Raw genomic sequence first — 16040 nt, 5'->3', positions numbered from 1 at the left:
ACACTGAAGAGCCTTGGACTAACCTCGGGCTAACAGTAAAACATTCAGGTGTGGGAAGTAAAGATCAAGAGGTACAGTGGAAGAATGGATGATGGCCTCCAGAAAGGCACAATGAGGGGGTAATGGGGTGGAGTAAGCTGTCCTTCTGTTTCCTAAGCAAGGAGCAAGCTTATGGATGTAGACCTGAGCCACATGACTGAGCAGAGACACCTGTGGTATCTCTGTGGTCTCCATTTGTGATAGAACAGCAGTGAGACTCATATATCCCTCCAAACGTTACTGAACTGCACATCCCAATACCCCCAAAAACTGGCTTTTCTTATGAGGGTTGCTGAGAGTGCCACCACGTTTGAAATGCCAAATAATTTCCATCTCTGTGCAAGCAGTACTGTAAGCTCTTGTACCTCTCTTGTTCGGTTTTGTGAGTCTAGAATCAAAATAGTGGCAGGCAGGGTGGAAGATTTGCGTTGGCCCGATCTGTATAAATATTAGGTGACTAACCTTCTACCATTGCCAGAACAGCAGAGCAAACTTCTTGCACTTTAGGAAACACAGATTGGAGAAAACATTTTACCAATGTGTTTTATACACTGGGTGAGAGTGGTTGCACTTGGCACTAACATGACAGGGCTGAAAGCACAACAGTTTTGCAGCTGTTGGAGGAGCATAGCTTTGGATCACTCAGTCATTTAGTCGGCAACAACCAGAGAGCAGTTGCCCAAGAAGAGAATTACAACAGAAAACTGGAGGGAAAAACAGAGCATTCCAATCCCTAGTAACTAGTACGATGAGAAACATTGCCAATGTACTTGTGTTCAAACATGTAAATGTGGCCACTTTTTTCCAGTAGGAGCTTAGAAAAAGCAAGTTTTTAATCTTCTTTTTTAGACTATATATATTTTTAAAAATGTAAAAGTTGCTCATTTTTTCATGATTAATGCTTTCCAGTTAAATTTGTAAGAGAAGCTTTCATATACCCACAGCCATAGAAATAGAGATATAAATACCCTGTTGTTGATGAGAAGTACCAGTCCAGTCAAATATCATTATCTTAAAAGTAGATGGAAATCTGTGTTTGTGCCGGTGGTATTGAACCTCTCAGTGATGATGTATGTGCTTGTAGAAAGCATGTGGTACAGCCTTCCTGGAACTATATCATTTCAGGAGCCTGAGAAACTGAATGTCTAAATGCTACTTCTCTGTATAAAACAAATCAAAAGAAAACCCTCTTGTGTTTAGGAAGCTATAAGCTTTTTTCTTTCTTTCTGATGCAGTCAATAGGCTTTTTCCCAGGAAAGAATGTTCAGGCATTAATTCTCTGCTTGCATTCAATAGTCCTGTCACAATTGTGGCATATGTTTTTTTCCCCTATGGTTTGGGCTGTATGTAAAACAAATACATGGCATTGAAACTGTCCCAGAGACTTATATGATCTACAGAAGCTGAGATGTCCACATATAGGTTTTTTTTAAAAAAACATCTTGCAAACTTATAAACTTCATTGATTCAAACTTTTAAAAAATGCAGTCAGGATGTGCAGGTAAGAGGCTAACTACTGCATGCTTCATTTGTCAGTTCATTTCCGTCACCCATCCATGGCAAGTGCTTGGGAGTTGTGTTTCTACCCTTTTGAGAGGGAGGCTGCAAGGGAAATTGCAATGGTGGTTTTCATAGGCCTCCTTTCTTAACCTGGTTGCTCCTGCATGCCTTTACTGGTTTTGTTTTGAATTCACCATGAACAACTCCTTGCCTTGTGGGGAGGAGTTGAGTGTCTCTGCCTCCTGTCTCCTGTAGGTGCAGCCCCAGCCCCAAATGGTGAGGTCTTGCATTCTTTTCCAGCTCCCGGATTACTGGAGAGGAGGATTATGAAAAATGCTATTCCAGGTAGGAGATACAGTACGGTATTCATGTTTAAAAGAGCCTCAAACTGTTTCCCTCTCCCTTTAAAACCCAGCATAGTTTGCCATTGAGAAGGAAAAGAGTGCTTTTTAACTGAACCCTAAAATTGCCAAGGTATACCCTAAAGCCACCAGATCCCATCTGATCTGGGAAGCTAAGCAGCATCAACTGGATAGTATTTGGATGGGAGACCACCAATGAATATCAGGTGCTATAGGCTATATTTCAGGGGAAGGAACTGGCAAAACCACCTCTGAGTATTCCTTGCCTAAGAAAACCCTACAGAATTCATGGGATTGCCATAAATCAATAGGTTACTTGAAGACCAAGAGCCCAGCAGTACTGTGAGAGAAAAAGGTTTATAGCCAGTTCTTTCTGCTTGGAGATTTAATCACCTTTGAGTCAGTTGACTCAATGCGAAGTGCCAATGAGGGCTGCATATATATAGTTCTCAACTGTATGAGGCCCATAAAGAAGCACCATAGATTCTCCCATCTACTTCAACACAAGTAATAGATAGAGTCAGGGTAACTCTTATCAGGGAGGCAGGGTAACGGAAGGAGAACTGTGGGGACATGTCAGGGAGGCAGGCTAACTCTTCAGTCCCCTTCACAATTCTCTCAAATTTTGTGAGAGCTTGAATACCAGGGTTTTCTTAAACACTTCAGTAGGACCTCTTTTAAATCACTTCTTTATATTTCTTAGACTCATGTTTGAAGTCAACCAGAGCTTGGAAAAGTGGCCATGCTTGTTATGGGGATGTTTGTAATCCAAAAGAACAACTTCTTCTAGCTCCAAGATAATCTATTTTGAAATATATCCCCAAGTCACACTGTTTGTTCTTCCATTGCCAATGGATTCTTCCAACTCATATCTGCTGTTTTAATGTGTGATTTTTCCCTGTCCCTGAATTAACAGAGTATACTCTAGGCCTGTTACTTCTGTTTGGAACTTGGGTGATGCTGATTCTGTCCTGCTCCCATTTCTTAACATATATCCCATGTTGTGGCCCAACCCAAAACCTACCTTGATCAACAATTGCATAACAAAATAGATTTCTGTTGCATTTTTCCCAGACTTGAAAAAAAATTCAGCTTATTCCCTCCCAACTGTTAATGCAGCTTTTAAAAGCCACTAATTACTTATATACCCAATAGTAAGAAATGTTTAAAATATACAGCCCAACAGTTAAATATGTTAATAGGGAATTATTAAAGTGAAGTGTGGATTCTTGTCATGAGCTTTAATAGTTCCTCTAAATCTGTTTTGATTTATGGAGTCAATGTGGGAGGCATTAATATCTCCTGTCATAGCCTGTAATGCTTACAGATTTTCCAGGTTTCAACTTATGGTCCATTTGGAGCCGTTAGTGTTGAATGGTGCAACAAGGGGTGTCGCACTTGAGAGTCAAGCCTTATGTGCCAAAAGTTCTTATGAAACTATTGGTCTAAAGGGGGGGGGGGACTTAGCTGCACCTGCAGAGTAACCTGTATGGGGGTGAGGTTGGGAATGTAAGCACAAACCAGGGATTTTATAAAATATCTAAAACATTGTCCCATCAAATCCAAATATTTATTGGCTCTAAAACTCTCATCAGTTTAGGGACCTCAGCCCTTTTGCTCTGGAGAGGCATTGGAACTGGAATGCACAGCATTGGGAAATCTCATCATGGGTGTTTCTCAAATCTTTCAAGAAAAGACACACTTAGGAGCTACTCTGGTCAGCCAAATTTTAGGCAACAAGAGACAGTTCCTGCAAGTGCTGTCCAGTATTCCTTGCATATCTGTACCTGTTTAGGGGGAAAAGCCCTCCTTTTTTAGTTTCTATTTCACCCACTTAAAACACAAGATACCAGTGAAATAACATGTGGAGGTGTATTCAGCATAAGATAGAGTAAAACATGTATACGGTTTAGGTTTTCTTTAGGACAGATGTCCTTTGTTCATTTAGAGCAAGCCTTAGAAAAGGTTGGTTAAAAGGAAAAGTGGGATCTTCAAGGCATATTCCTAAGTCAAGTTTAGAGAGCTGTTATTTGGCCCAGAGCTATAGGCTCTTGCTAGATAGAGCGATAACCAAAAGTTGTTGGAGGAATCTCTTCTCTTCTTGTTCCTTCTGTTCCTATGTGCTCTTTCTGCCCATCTAACACTACTCTAAATCCCATCACTGCACCTGCAGGCTGTTTGCAGTGGAACACTTCTGCCAGAGATCTGAATTGTCTGCTTGAAAAATGCTTTTGCATTTAGGTGGAGCTCTGCCAGTAACCCACCTCATCTTAAATACCTCCCCTCCTGTGAAATAGTTTGCCAGATATTGAATATTCACATTATTTCCTTTGATGAAAACATCTGCCTTGTGGAAAGGGCTAACTGAAAGTCATAAAAGTCTAGTTAAGGTCTGACATAAGTGCAGCCTTGTGTAAGAAAGATTCTTCTAGGAAATCTTCAGAATAGATGTATATGTCTTCTCCGCTTCCCTCTCCTGAGCATTATAGCATGCAGTGTAGATGTTTGTCTTCTGGAAGATGTTTTTGAATCTCAATATCCTCTATGTGCAGTTTTTAAAAAATTAGATTTGGTGGCATATTTATCCTGTTGAATGGGTATATAAATGAAAAGTGCAATTTTAATGATAAAAATGAAAGATCCAGACCGGAGAATGACAAAGAGCAGAAACATGGGCCATGTGTGCATAGCTGTGTTCTTACTTGGAATTAAATAGGAGTAAAGGTATTTCCTCTTGGCTATGAATTAATATTGGCTATCCTCCTGCCTTTCCCTTGGCATCATCCCACATGTCCCCTCCTCCTACCTTGCAATGTGGGGTATCCTGACACAGTGAAAACAGCATGAGTTGAATGAATTGATATGGATAAGATTAGATAAGAAGCCCTGGTTTTGGCTGGGAGCAGATGGGGTGGGGAAAAGCTGATTTACAGCCAGGGTTTCTCAATTCATGGGGAGAGCCCATTGACTGCACCACCAGCTCCCACAGTGGCCTGGATACTGACATGCAGTCCATACCACCCCCTTCCACTGCAAGGATGGACATAACATAACAGAGCATTCATGGCTACAAGCTGTGCTGCATCATTGTTTTTCTAGTTCTGTCACAAACACATGCTCATGGGTGCACACTCTGCCACCAGCTGCCAATTACTCCCCCTGTCCTGCCCAGCCCATTGGACATCCATGCAAAAGGCTGTGTGACAGGCTATTTGATCGATGATCAAATGCTGGTGAAACATCAGGAAGAAACTCTTGTAGAACATGGCCACATAACCCGAAAACCCCACAAAAATCTACAATCTATTGACTGCTTACATGGCATGTCAGTGCTCCCAGAGACATATTCACACAGCACGATCTTGGAGCCCCCCCCATGCATACCCCCTTTCTTCCCCTGTCCCCAATAAGCCCCTGTGGACTGGCCAGTTTATTAATGTTATTATTAAATCTATTGTATTGTTGGTAATCTGATATGTTTGTCAACGTTTCACTCCACGGAGTGTGCAGTGGGCCCTTGGTGCAGCTGCACACTTGTGCGATTGATTCACAGGCAGGTGGCATAAAAATTATGACCAACAATGGTGCTGGCAGCTTATCTATGGCACCTGCTCATGACTACTTCTGCACCAACGCACAGTCCACACATCAGTGCAATAGTTCACTCTTTCCCACTTGAACCTGAGTAAACTGGAATCTTTTTTGCTGTTGTGTAAAGCTATGGATCACAGCTTGGGTTCATTTGCCTCCCAATTTGGCCATGCATGTCATTTAAACAGGTAGGTTTTGAAACAGCATGGGGCCTTTTTTAGCCAGTGCAGACTACCCCTTTTTTCAGTGTAGATTCTCCATGGGGAAGTTGTAACCCTTTCTTCACATCTCCTCATTCATCCAGAGGTAGTCAATGTGCAGCCTACAGACACATTGCAGGGTCTCCATACTTTTTTATCCCCTTCTTATCCCCCCCCCCCCCCCCGGTCCTTTCACCTGGCTACCAAAATTGCTACAAAAGCTACAAAAACTTCTTTGCTTTTTTATTTTAAAACTCTACACTTGATATACCATTTGTTTCCAAGGCTACTAACACTTTCAGAAGCACTATTTTGATCAGAAGCAAGGTATATGTTGTACACATGCCTTGTTTGCAAACCTAATTCCACTGCTAACCTTAGAAGTGGAGTAGCAAACAGAGCCCAGCTTTAAAGAAGTGAAGGTGGGTTTTTGTCCTTGGGGTGTACATGGCCTTTAGCAGGTTGCAAGTGTTGATTTCCAGTTTTGCTAAAATTGCCCACCCCTGGTTTAATCAAGTATATGGACTTTAGAAAGGTCTTATGGTGTCTGAACCTCACTCAAGAAATCTGATTTATCTTGTTCTTATGATTCTCAAACACTTCCTCCTTTTAGAAAAGGATTTCTTTTTAAAGAAATAGGTAGAGAATGCTACTGCCTGTCAGTTAAAACCTCACTATTGGTAGTTATTTTGAATCAACAAATCAGTGTTAACAAATTGGTATATTTTTGTTACACACTGCATTAATAGCTTCTGATGACATCTGTCCACAGGGATTATTCTCTTTCATTTCAGATGGGTTTGAAATATTAAAGGTATTTAGTTAGAGGCCAGATAATTTGACTGTACCTTTATCTTTTCTGAGCACCTTTCCTGGATCTGAAAGAAAAAGATGGGAGAGAATGAAAGTGAATTATAATTACAAGCATAATTATATTTTTAAAATGAAAAAAAAAACCCTCTACATCAGTGGCCATCCTTCTTCTTCTATAATAGGGATTTGTTTTTAGGCTGAGCTAAATTTTACTAATAAATGTATTGTTACCACCCATCTCACTTGTTTCTAAGTGTGCTTTCATAGTTTCAGGAGGAGATGCAGCTCAGCTGAAGAGCACAGAAATCTCAAAGTGTCTTGTGCATTCTGCCAAGAGTGCAGTACAAAAATACACACTTCCTCCTATGTGGAGATTGAGTCTGTATTAAAGAGTCCATCTTTGTTCAGGTGAAGCCCATATGGAGTCATAGTGACTGTTGGTCAAGTTGGCTAAAGCTTCTGGAAGTTGAGGTCCAAAGTATCTGGGTAGACCAAAGTTTGGAAACCACTGCTCTAACATTTATATGCAAAAGCATGTGGTCTACCACTGAACTGCAGTTCCCTCCATCATCATTCCCCACCATACAACTCAGGATAACACTTCCTCTTGTTCATAACATCTGATAGTGAACTCATACTCATAAAACTTTATTCCATAATAATTTGTTAGTTTTTAAGATGCTGCAGGATATTTGGTTGGTTTTTGCTGTGGCAGAGTTAACGAAAGGCAAAAGTTGATACCACCAGATCCTGAACATACCCGATCTTGTCTGGGAAGATTCATTCCTCAGCCTTTCCAAGAAGGCCTTGGGAAGAATCCTGTCTGAAACCTTGGAGAGCTACTGTTGGTCAGAGTTGATAGTACAGGGATAGATGAGCTAATGCTTCGATTCATTATAAGGCAGCTTCTTAATACCGTATATGTACTTAAAGTAACTGTGTATAAAGTAAGGGACATCTGACCAGTGATTGCTACTAGTGCAGTGTGTGGGTTACCAGCCAGGAAAAGTTGTTTGCATCAGCACTATCCCACTCTCTGATCAGGCTCAACAGCGCTGGAATATTTTGTTTCAGTTCCTGTTTGGAATATTGCTCGGCTCAGTCTCTTGCTCTTCTGCCAAGCTGGCAGTGCTTGAAGGTTGACTTCCTGTACAGATGATGTAAAAGCGCCTGTGCAATTTTTTTTTCCTTTACAGCCATTGGGAGATAAAAGCCAGGACACTAGGGATTATTAAGAGGGAGCCAAATTATATTTATAATATTAAAGTTGAGTGCATTTGTGGTTTTGCTGTCCTCTAGGGTTTTTCATAAGTAGGAAAACATGAATTAGCATTTTCCATTTCCATATATTGACTGGAAACATAGCCTCCTCTCAATTAAGACCTATAGCTTTTGGGATGCATGCAACAATTTTATAAAATATTTACAACAAGATTTGCATTTTACATGGTATTACTACTACTACTTCTTTTCTTCTTCTGGTCCTCCCTCCCCCTTTCTCTTCGTATTTGCAGGAAAAGCTTAGGTCTAGGAGAGGAAATGCATTTTCTGTGCCGAGTGGGGAAATAAATCTAAAAATGGACTCGCTAGAAATGAGCTCTCGAAAACATCCACTGTTGACTGTGGTCTCTAGTAATTATCGAAGGTCGATTTTTGCCAACCTCATATTTTGTTATATCATCTTTAAAGGCTGTGCTCCCTATGGAAGGCTATTACTTCTCCCCTTTAAAACTGGCACTGGAAAAGACCGTTTGCAGCTTTGTGTTAGCAAGATAAGTGGAGCACTTCGTTTTCTTTTTCTCTCCCCTCCTCCCCTGAATGTAAATGTGTGTTGTAAAGAACATAGCTATTTCCTGGATAATTTGCAGTTGTATATTTTATGTTAATTTCACCGAAAATATTGCACCCCTGCCAGGTTTAGTAGGGGCTCACTGTGATATGAATAATTTCTAGCAAATCATTTTTTCCCCTCATTTAAGATTTGGCACCTTTTAAAGATGTTAATAATAGCAACAAGGAAGAAGATTTAGAAGAAGTGAGATGGTGTAGTCAGAGCGAGAGAAGGAGAGAAAGAGAGGGGGGCGCATGTAGAGAGTGAATGTAAACTAGCAAAAATAATTACATGGCAAACATATTTCCACAGATGTTTTTTTCCCCTCCTTGTAATGTAATACCTATTTACTAAACTGTTTATTTTAGGTCCTTGGTTCACAATAAAATATTTATATTTGCTTTGCTGTTGGGGAAAAAAATATTGACAAACTACTATTGAGATTTTTAAAAGATGATTGGTATTTTCTTCCTAGACAGCAGAGACAGTTGACATCTCTCTCTTTTCCTCCCTTCCCGCCACCGTCTCCATAGCTTAGGTATGCCTAGATCTAGTAAACCACGATGGCCAGGAGATCCTGATCTAAACTGGGACGTTCACAATTTAAGGGTTGTCTCATCTATATACCCATCTGGTATGCTTTAATTAGTGACCCACCTTGCAGTCTCGACCCTTCTTTCCCCATTTGTAATAAAGGAGCAATAAGGCAAAAGTGTATTCAAGACTGGCTTCATGATCCAAGACTGGACTCTAGTGCTCCTTCTCACAGGACAGTGGGCCAGGTAAAGTTGGATGGAAGACAGCTGTCTCCTTGTCTCTGCCTCCGCCTCATATTTATTTCTGCCTCATGGTGTAGTGATTTGATAGTTGGACTAGGATTCGAGACCAAGGTTCAAATCCCGGCTCAGCCGAGTAAACCCACAGTGTCACCTTGGGCAAATCACACTCTCTCAGCCTCAGAGGATGACAATGGCAAACATCCTCTGAAATCTTGCCAAGAAAACCCCATGATAGGGTTGGCCAATGGCTGTAGGATATGTCACCTTTGACGAAAGCGGAAGTGAATTTGATTGACAACAGAGGAGGCTCCATTTTAAACTGGTACCACACATGTGACTTTCAGAAGGGCAAATTGCCCTGATCGATGTAAAAGATAGTGGGCACTTGTTCCCGAGCAGATTCAACATGGGGGGACCTGAATCTGCCCAGTTCTATGCAGGGCAAATGAGGGAGTGGGAATGGGGTTGAAAATCTAAAGGAGATCAGTGTAAACACAAATAAGGAACAAAATGAAATCTAAGGAATCCCTGAAAACTGCATTGTCTAAAACCTGATTATGGACATTTCTTTTCTTTTTGTCTATTCCTACCTTGCCAACACAATTTTTCATGACTGTTTTCTACCCACTCCATTTGAAGGAATGCATATTAGTTGTAAGAATATTCACTTTTACAGGGCAGGGGACAGCCCATAGTTAATGGATGGGGCTCCGTTAGGTTTCTTTTCATTTATTCAGACCCAGCATACCTAAGCTGAATGAACATCACAAATAGCAACTTTGGAAAAGCTGTTGTCATCAGGACTTCGATAGTGGTTTAAAAAAATGAGTTCCCTCCCCATGACTTTTGTGATCCAGATAATAATCAACCTCCATGGATGGCGGGGTGGGGATGAACATTAAATGCACTGTTAAATTTAACATTCTGTTCAGTTTGGCCCATAGTGTCCAGAGCTAAAACATGGGCTCAGCTGGACTGAAGGGTTTAGTGTATTTTGTGTATCCTAGGATTCTTCTTGTGTGCAAACAGAGGCAATGGGGAGGTGCATTTCACTCTCATTTCGAATCCTTTGTAAAGCTAGTGTGTGAATAAAACTGGGATGGAGCTGCTGGATTGGTAGAGCTATTCTCATATTGTGTTTTCAAAACGACAGGTACTTACATACCATTGAGATTGTGCTTCCACCGACAAGTTATAAGATGTCACCATAAAGAAATTGAATTTGCTGTAACTGTTGCCAGCGTTGGTTAGCAGTTGACGTTTACCCTCTGGTTGGTGGGATGCTGGGATTCCTGATGCAAATTAATATGTGGTTCCTATGTGTAAATTGGCTCTTAGAAAAGTAAATTAGCCCACTTCCTTCCACGATTCCTCTTTAAAGGCCTTTTATCACATTAGAAATCATTATCCTCAGCAGTAATTTTTTAAAAAGCCAGCCTGAGCTCTGCCCTTCATTACAGAGGCAGCTTAAATGAGGGAGAACTGAGCCCTGTTACCTTTGTGCAAAGAATCAATTTGCAATCGAAAATAAATCCTATTGAGGTGCCCATAGCTTTCCTTGTAAGGTTTGGGTCAGAATTTTCTCTTGGGAGGCCAGTTGTTACTCGGACTTAATGAAGTTTTGTGCTTTGTGTAAAAAAAGAAAGAAAAGAAAAAAGATGGAAAGAAAGAAAGATTAAATAGAATTAAGTGGTCCAGATTTTCACCAATAATTTTTATTAATTTGTATCAAGAAGAGATCAGGAAGTCCTTCCTTCAGTAGGCTGATATATACCATAGAATCATAGAATCATAGTGTTGGAAGAGACCACAATCCAGTCCAACCCCCTGGGAAACTCAGGGGGGATATAGACGGGTGGCTAAATGTCACCCGTCTTTACCACTCGTTTGTGCCGCGCCAACCGCACCATGCAACACTGACTTCTTTTTAGGAACACCATAATGGCTCTCATGCACCCTGATGCTGCCACTTCAAACAAGTGCTGTTTGGGCACACAGATGCCCATGCATCATCGTCGCAAACCCCATGTGGGCGGGGGCCATGGCAAGATGACACATGAGTGCCACTATAAGGGCTGGGGGTGTATGGACGCCCAGCCCTATGGAGCCCTTAAGCCAGCCCCAGCACGGTGCTTTTGCCCATCTGTATCGGACCTTGATTTGATTTCTGCATCTGCACTGCAGAAATAATCCAGTTTGACACCACTTTGGGGAAGCAGAAGATACATACTGTAGCCTGCAAAGCTGTATTTAAGTGCAGGTGAATGGCTGACTGGTCCAGGAGGACTCTACTGGTCCCAAGAAAGAAAGACATGACCCTGTAGTAGAGAAGGGGGCAGTCTTGAATAGCTTGAACCCTCAGTGTCTTATTGCCCAAAGCCCAAGTGGAAGTGGCACCCATCCTGGCCCTTCTAGCATGTCCATGCTGCATGTATGTGTTTAATTCCAATCCTGCCCCTTTCCTTAACTCAAACCTGGCTTTCAAATTCCTGTAAATGTGCCTTACATAGTTTATTCCCTGTACTCCTTACAGGATTTTCTCCCTCCTGTGCTGCTCTGAGAGGCGATTTGCACATTTGCTCAAAGGGTGAAAGGTAAAACTTAAGAGAAAAATTGTTTGGTCTTGATTAAATCACAGGTTCAGTCTTGGTTATTATCAGGTTATTTTCAACCCCAATCCCTGGTACATTCTGGCATGGAAAAACAGAACATGCAAATGTGACACTTGTGGACATGGATCAAGGTCTTGTAACCCAACCATTGTAGTTACATGAAGGTGGTGGCAACAGTGAAGATGAAAAAAGGAATGATAATAGGAGGAGAAGGGGCCTAGCTCTGAGTCTTCTATCCTTAAATGCCTGGTGTTGAAGAATCTTCTGAGACAAATATTATGAAAGGTGTGGGCCATAGCACCTTGGTTTTCAGGACCTCTTGAAATCAGGCATTCAAGAAAGTGGTGGCTGAAAGACAGATGCCTCCTGTTGCTGCTTTTCTGTGCATGTTCAGAGAGTGTCAAACCATTCATGTAATGGATTATTGCATGATTGGTTTGTCTCTATTGGAGCCTGTCTAAGATGATGCAATACAGAACCCGAAGTAGCATTAGAAATTATGTGTTATATTTTAACATTGTTATTTTTCATTTGGATAACTTCCTTGTTTTTACATTGTGATGATCTATGATTATAAGCAATTAAAATTTGAACTGAACTGAATAGACAACCTGAAGACCTTTCCTTGCATAAGCAAAACATGCAGTTTGGTGGCTCACCATATATCTCTTAACTGGAATGGTGACATTGCTTGACAATAACATTTACCAGACGAGATTCTAAAAACTTCCTGATCCGCCTATTTTCACTTCTAAGGAAAACTGCATCAACCACTCTCCAGATTCAATTTTTTATTGACAAAATACAGTGATGATACTGATTTTGTTGTTTTACTTACATACAGTTGGCCCTCCATATCCACGGATTCTTTCTCCATGTATTCAACCATCCCAAGATTGAAAATATTTTTTAAAAACCAATCCAAAAAGCTAATCTTGATTTTGCCAATTTATACAAGAGACACCATTTTACAGTGCCACTGTATTTAATGGGACTTCAGAACAGCCACTGATTTGGTAGTCCTGGAGTCCTGGAATGAAACTCCAGGGCCCACTATATTGTTAACCTGTGCAGATGTATGTTCAAGGAAACTTTCACATTACTCTAACTCTAAAGGCTCTTCATCAGCTGGAAGGCCCTGTTGAGAGGTGATAAACAAATGTTTTAATCAATATCTTATAGGTGAATCTCCATCGGTCTGTGCCTTTGTCTTGTGGTAATGAACTTTGGTTTTAAAAACAGGCAGAAGCCCTATATTCTGAACACATTTATTTGGAAGCAAGTATAACTTTGATGGGTCAGATACCTGCAGGGTTATCTGTTTATAAAATTATATACATTATATAAAATTTCATGGGGTCATCCCAATCAAATCAATGACCTACAGATGCATGACAGCCACAACTGCTTCATATTACTGTACAACACCTGATTTAGGGGAATCACTGCTACAGATGGGGCAGCGATGGCAACTACGTTAGATTGCTCTCAGAGGAGATTTCAGCAGGTCTGTCAATGCCTATTAGCCATGATGGTTATGTGAAACCTTCTTGTCACCCATCCTAACTTGGTTACTGAAGATACTGGTTGTAACTAATGGGACTCAGAATCCACAACACCTGAAGGGTGTTGCAGAAGGCTGCATGTATTTAAGGACCATATGACACTAAATCTGAAATGTGAAGGAGCAACAGTGCTGGTGGTATTCCATAGTGCTCTCTTGGTGGATTTCCCAGAATTATTTGACTGACCTCGCTGAAAAACAGGATGCTGGATTGTTGGGCCATTTGTATTATTCACTAGGCTGTGCATGATGCTATATACGTACTCTGCATTGCATCTCAGATCGTTTTAACTAAAACCAACATGGATGAGAATTTTCCTTACACATGATTTTGAAGCAGGTCTCTTATTTTCAGAAGAACTTCTAATGTGATTGTTGTGGGATGGAAGGGGTGAGAGGAGAGAGAGAAACAGGCTCTTCTGCAACGTGTTTGCAAGATTGAACATCCTACCCTAACACAGACAGGGATGGTAAATGTACATATTTCCAAGGATGTAATAGAGGTCATTTTCATTGCATCTATCTGATGTAATAAGTTGTCACTTTCTGTATTGTAGTGACATCTGTTGACGTATTATGGGTATTACACATTATTAGAACACTAATCAAAAGAGAGAAAGCGCACAAGTTGTTTCACCTCCTGGGTCCAAAACACACTGCAGAAATAATCCTGTTTGAGACTGCTTTAATTGCCCTGGCTTAATGCTAGGGAATTCTGGGAACTGTAGTTTTGTTAGGCATTTAATCTTTTCTGTCAGAGAGCTTTGGTGCCACAATAAACTACAATTCCCAGGATTACCACTGAGCCAAGGCAGTTAAAGCGTTCTCAGACTGGATTATTGTGGCAGTGTGTTATGGATCTTTGTGATTATTCTTGCTGTCTCTTAACTTCATCTATGCCAAAGGTAGACAAAGTGTAGCCCTGGAACTGTGTCCCTTCAATGCTGTTTTTTGTAACTGACCCCTCCAAAAGGTGTATTGTTTCCCTTTGAAGTTTCTAGAAGCAAGCTTCCTTCACCTTTTATATGATTTTTGGATCTATTCTGCAATGTTTAACATGAAAATGCCTTTTCATAAACAGAGGGTGACTGGAGTTTTAAGGGGTTTTGTCATTTTTGTCCATCTGCGTATTCCCCTGAAGGGTTCCAGAGGCAGAAAGTTGGCCATCAGAGCTGCTACACTTGCCTGTCTTGAATGCAGGTTCTTTCTCTTGTCAATTACTACCCATCCATTCAAATTTGAATTTGTTGTTAAGACTTGTATTTTGTGACTTGGGTAAAAAAATCATCTCAGTTTAGCAGTTTGGAAAAAAGAAAAGGGCAGACGTTGAAGTAACCCAAATTTAGTTTTTCCTCTCACCCCCCCCCCCCAATAAAGGAAATAAAAGTGGCATCTTCAGTAGCTATCACAGCAGCTGGACTTCATTAAACCATGGTGTTAATTATTAGAAGACAAAGATTTAGTGTGCCAACAGAAACAATAGGGGTAGCTCTTGGACAAGGTCACCTTGAACTCTGGGCATCCAGTGCCAGGAAAAACAGAACAAGCAAGGTTTAACAGTAGCATCTCTATCGCTTTAAATGGTGAGAGACAGCAATGGTCTGATGATGAGAATTGATTGGTTTTCTGATTCCCGGGGCATAAGGGCTGGGGTGGATGGCATAGAAGAGGGTTGTTCAAATCTGTCCTGGATCCATGTGCATGGAAGACATTCATGTTATGTTTTTTCCGTAACGTGTTTGAGAATTTCTCATTTTATTCTCTTGAGTTTTTCCCCCCCTCAGCCACATACAGTGCGGTTTGAGGGAGAATTATTAATAGCTTCATATACCGTATGCCGTATTCTATTGAGAAAACCTGTTAGGACTCTGTATACCTAAAGGGAAAAATGTTTAAAGGCAAAGGCAGGGGAGGAAAGAGATCAATGTCATGGAGAAGTGTGATGCCATAAAACAGCTCTGTCGTCTTGCCAAAGCCAATGACATCCAGGTGAAATTGGGCCAGTGTAACTCTTGATGCAAGAGGGCAAATGGCTCCGTTTGAACTTTGGTAGGTGTCTCATCCACTTACACTGCTAAGCTATGTAATTGCTCGGCAAAACAAGGCGAAGGGATTGAGGTGGGCAGGAGTGGAAAGTGTGTGTGGGGTGGGAGGCTGGGGAGCGACGAAGATTGGAAAAGAATTAGGTTATTACATTTCCTCCTTAATTCTTCATCAGGGCTGCTGCTTCTTTTTGCTAGAGAGAGCGAAGAAGAAGAAGAAGAAAAGAGAAAAATCAATGCATTCTGATTCTATAATTTCCCATGGTGCCTCACTCAGAGCACAAGGTGCCCTGGGAGGTGACATACCCGGTCATGGAAGCTTGCACTCTCTCGCTCTCTTTCTCTTCCTCTTCCTCCTCCTCCTCCTTTTTCCCAGTGAAAGAATTCATTGGAATTCCACAACCTTTGCATGCGTTTGTGAAAACACTCATTTGTGTTTGCGCCAATCCGCTAATGGCAGATGCCAGGGTTTGCGAATCCCACCTACATTCGATGCTTGTTATGGCAAAGAATGCTCCGTTAATAATGCATCTGTGAAACTCAGCTGTGAGGGAGCCAAGTAATTATCCCACCGTAGCGTTCCCTGCTTCAGTGTCATCACAACTGGGGCTTCATTAAAAGTCCTAACAGTAGAGATGTTGTGTGGTGTAGCCTCCGTATGTGTTGTGTGTGTGCGGGCATGTGTATGCATGCGCATATATATATAT

General features: G+C 41.2%; 1 protein-coding gene across 3 annotated transcripts in view; it reads left to right on the top strand.

The window, feature by feature from the left end:
• The window catches only part of ZNF423 (zinc finger protein 423), a 354629-nt gene that overhangs the window by 244165 nt on the left and 94424 nt on the right, over positions 1–16040 (top strand). For 2 of the 3 annotated variants that reach the window (XM_042437934.1, XM_042437933.1), the window contains exon 6: positions 1795–1884. The exons of the other annotated variant lie outside the window; for it this stretch is intronic. In XM_042437934.1, the coding sequence (XP_042293868.1) occupies positions 1795–1884 (90 nt within the window). The remainder of the gene's footprint in view (positions 1–1794; positions 1885–16040) is intronic. 3 annotated transcript variants of the gene reach the window in all.

This window comes from Sceloporus undulatus, chromosome 8, assembly GCF_019175285.1.
Source record: "Sceloporus undulatus isolate JIND9_A2432 ecotype Alabama chromosome 8, SceUnd_v1.1, whole genome shotgun sequence".
NCBI classification, from domain to species: domain Eukaryota; kingdom Metazoa; phylum Chordata; class Lepidosauria; order Squamata; family Phrynosomatidae; genus Sceloporus; species Sceloporus undulatus.
The sequence above is the reverse complement of the archived record's forward strand: the minus strand, read 5'-3'. Positions and strand labels throughout refer to the sequence as shown.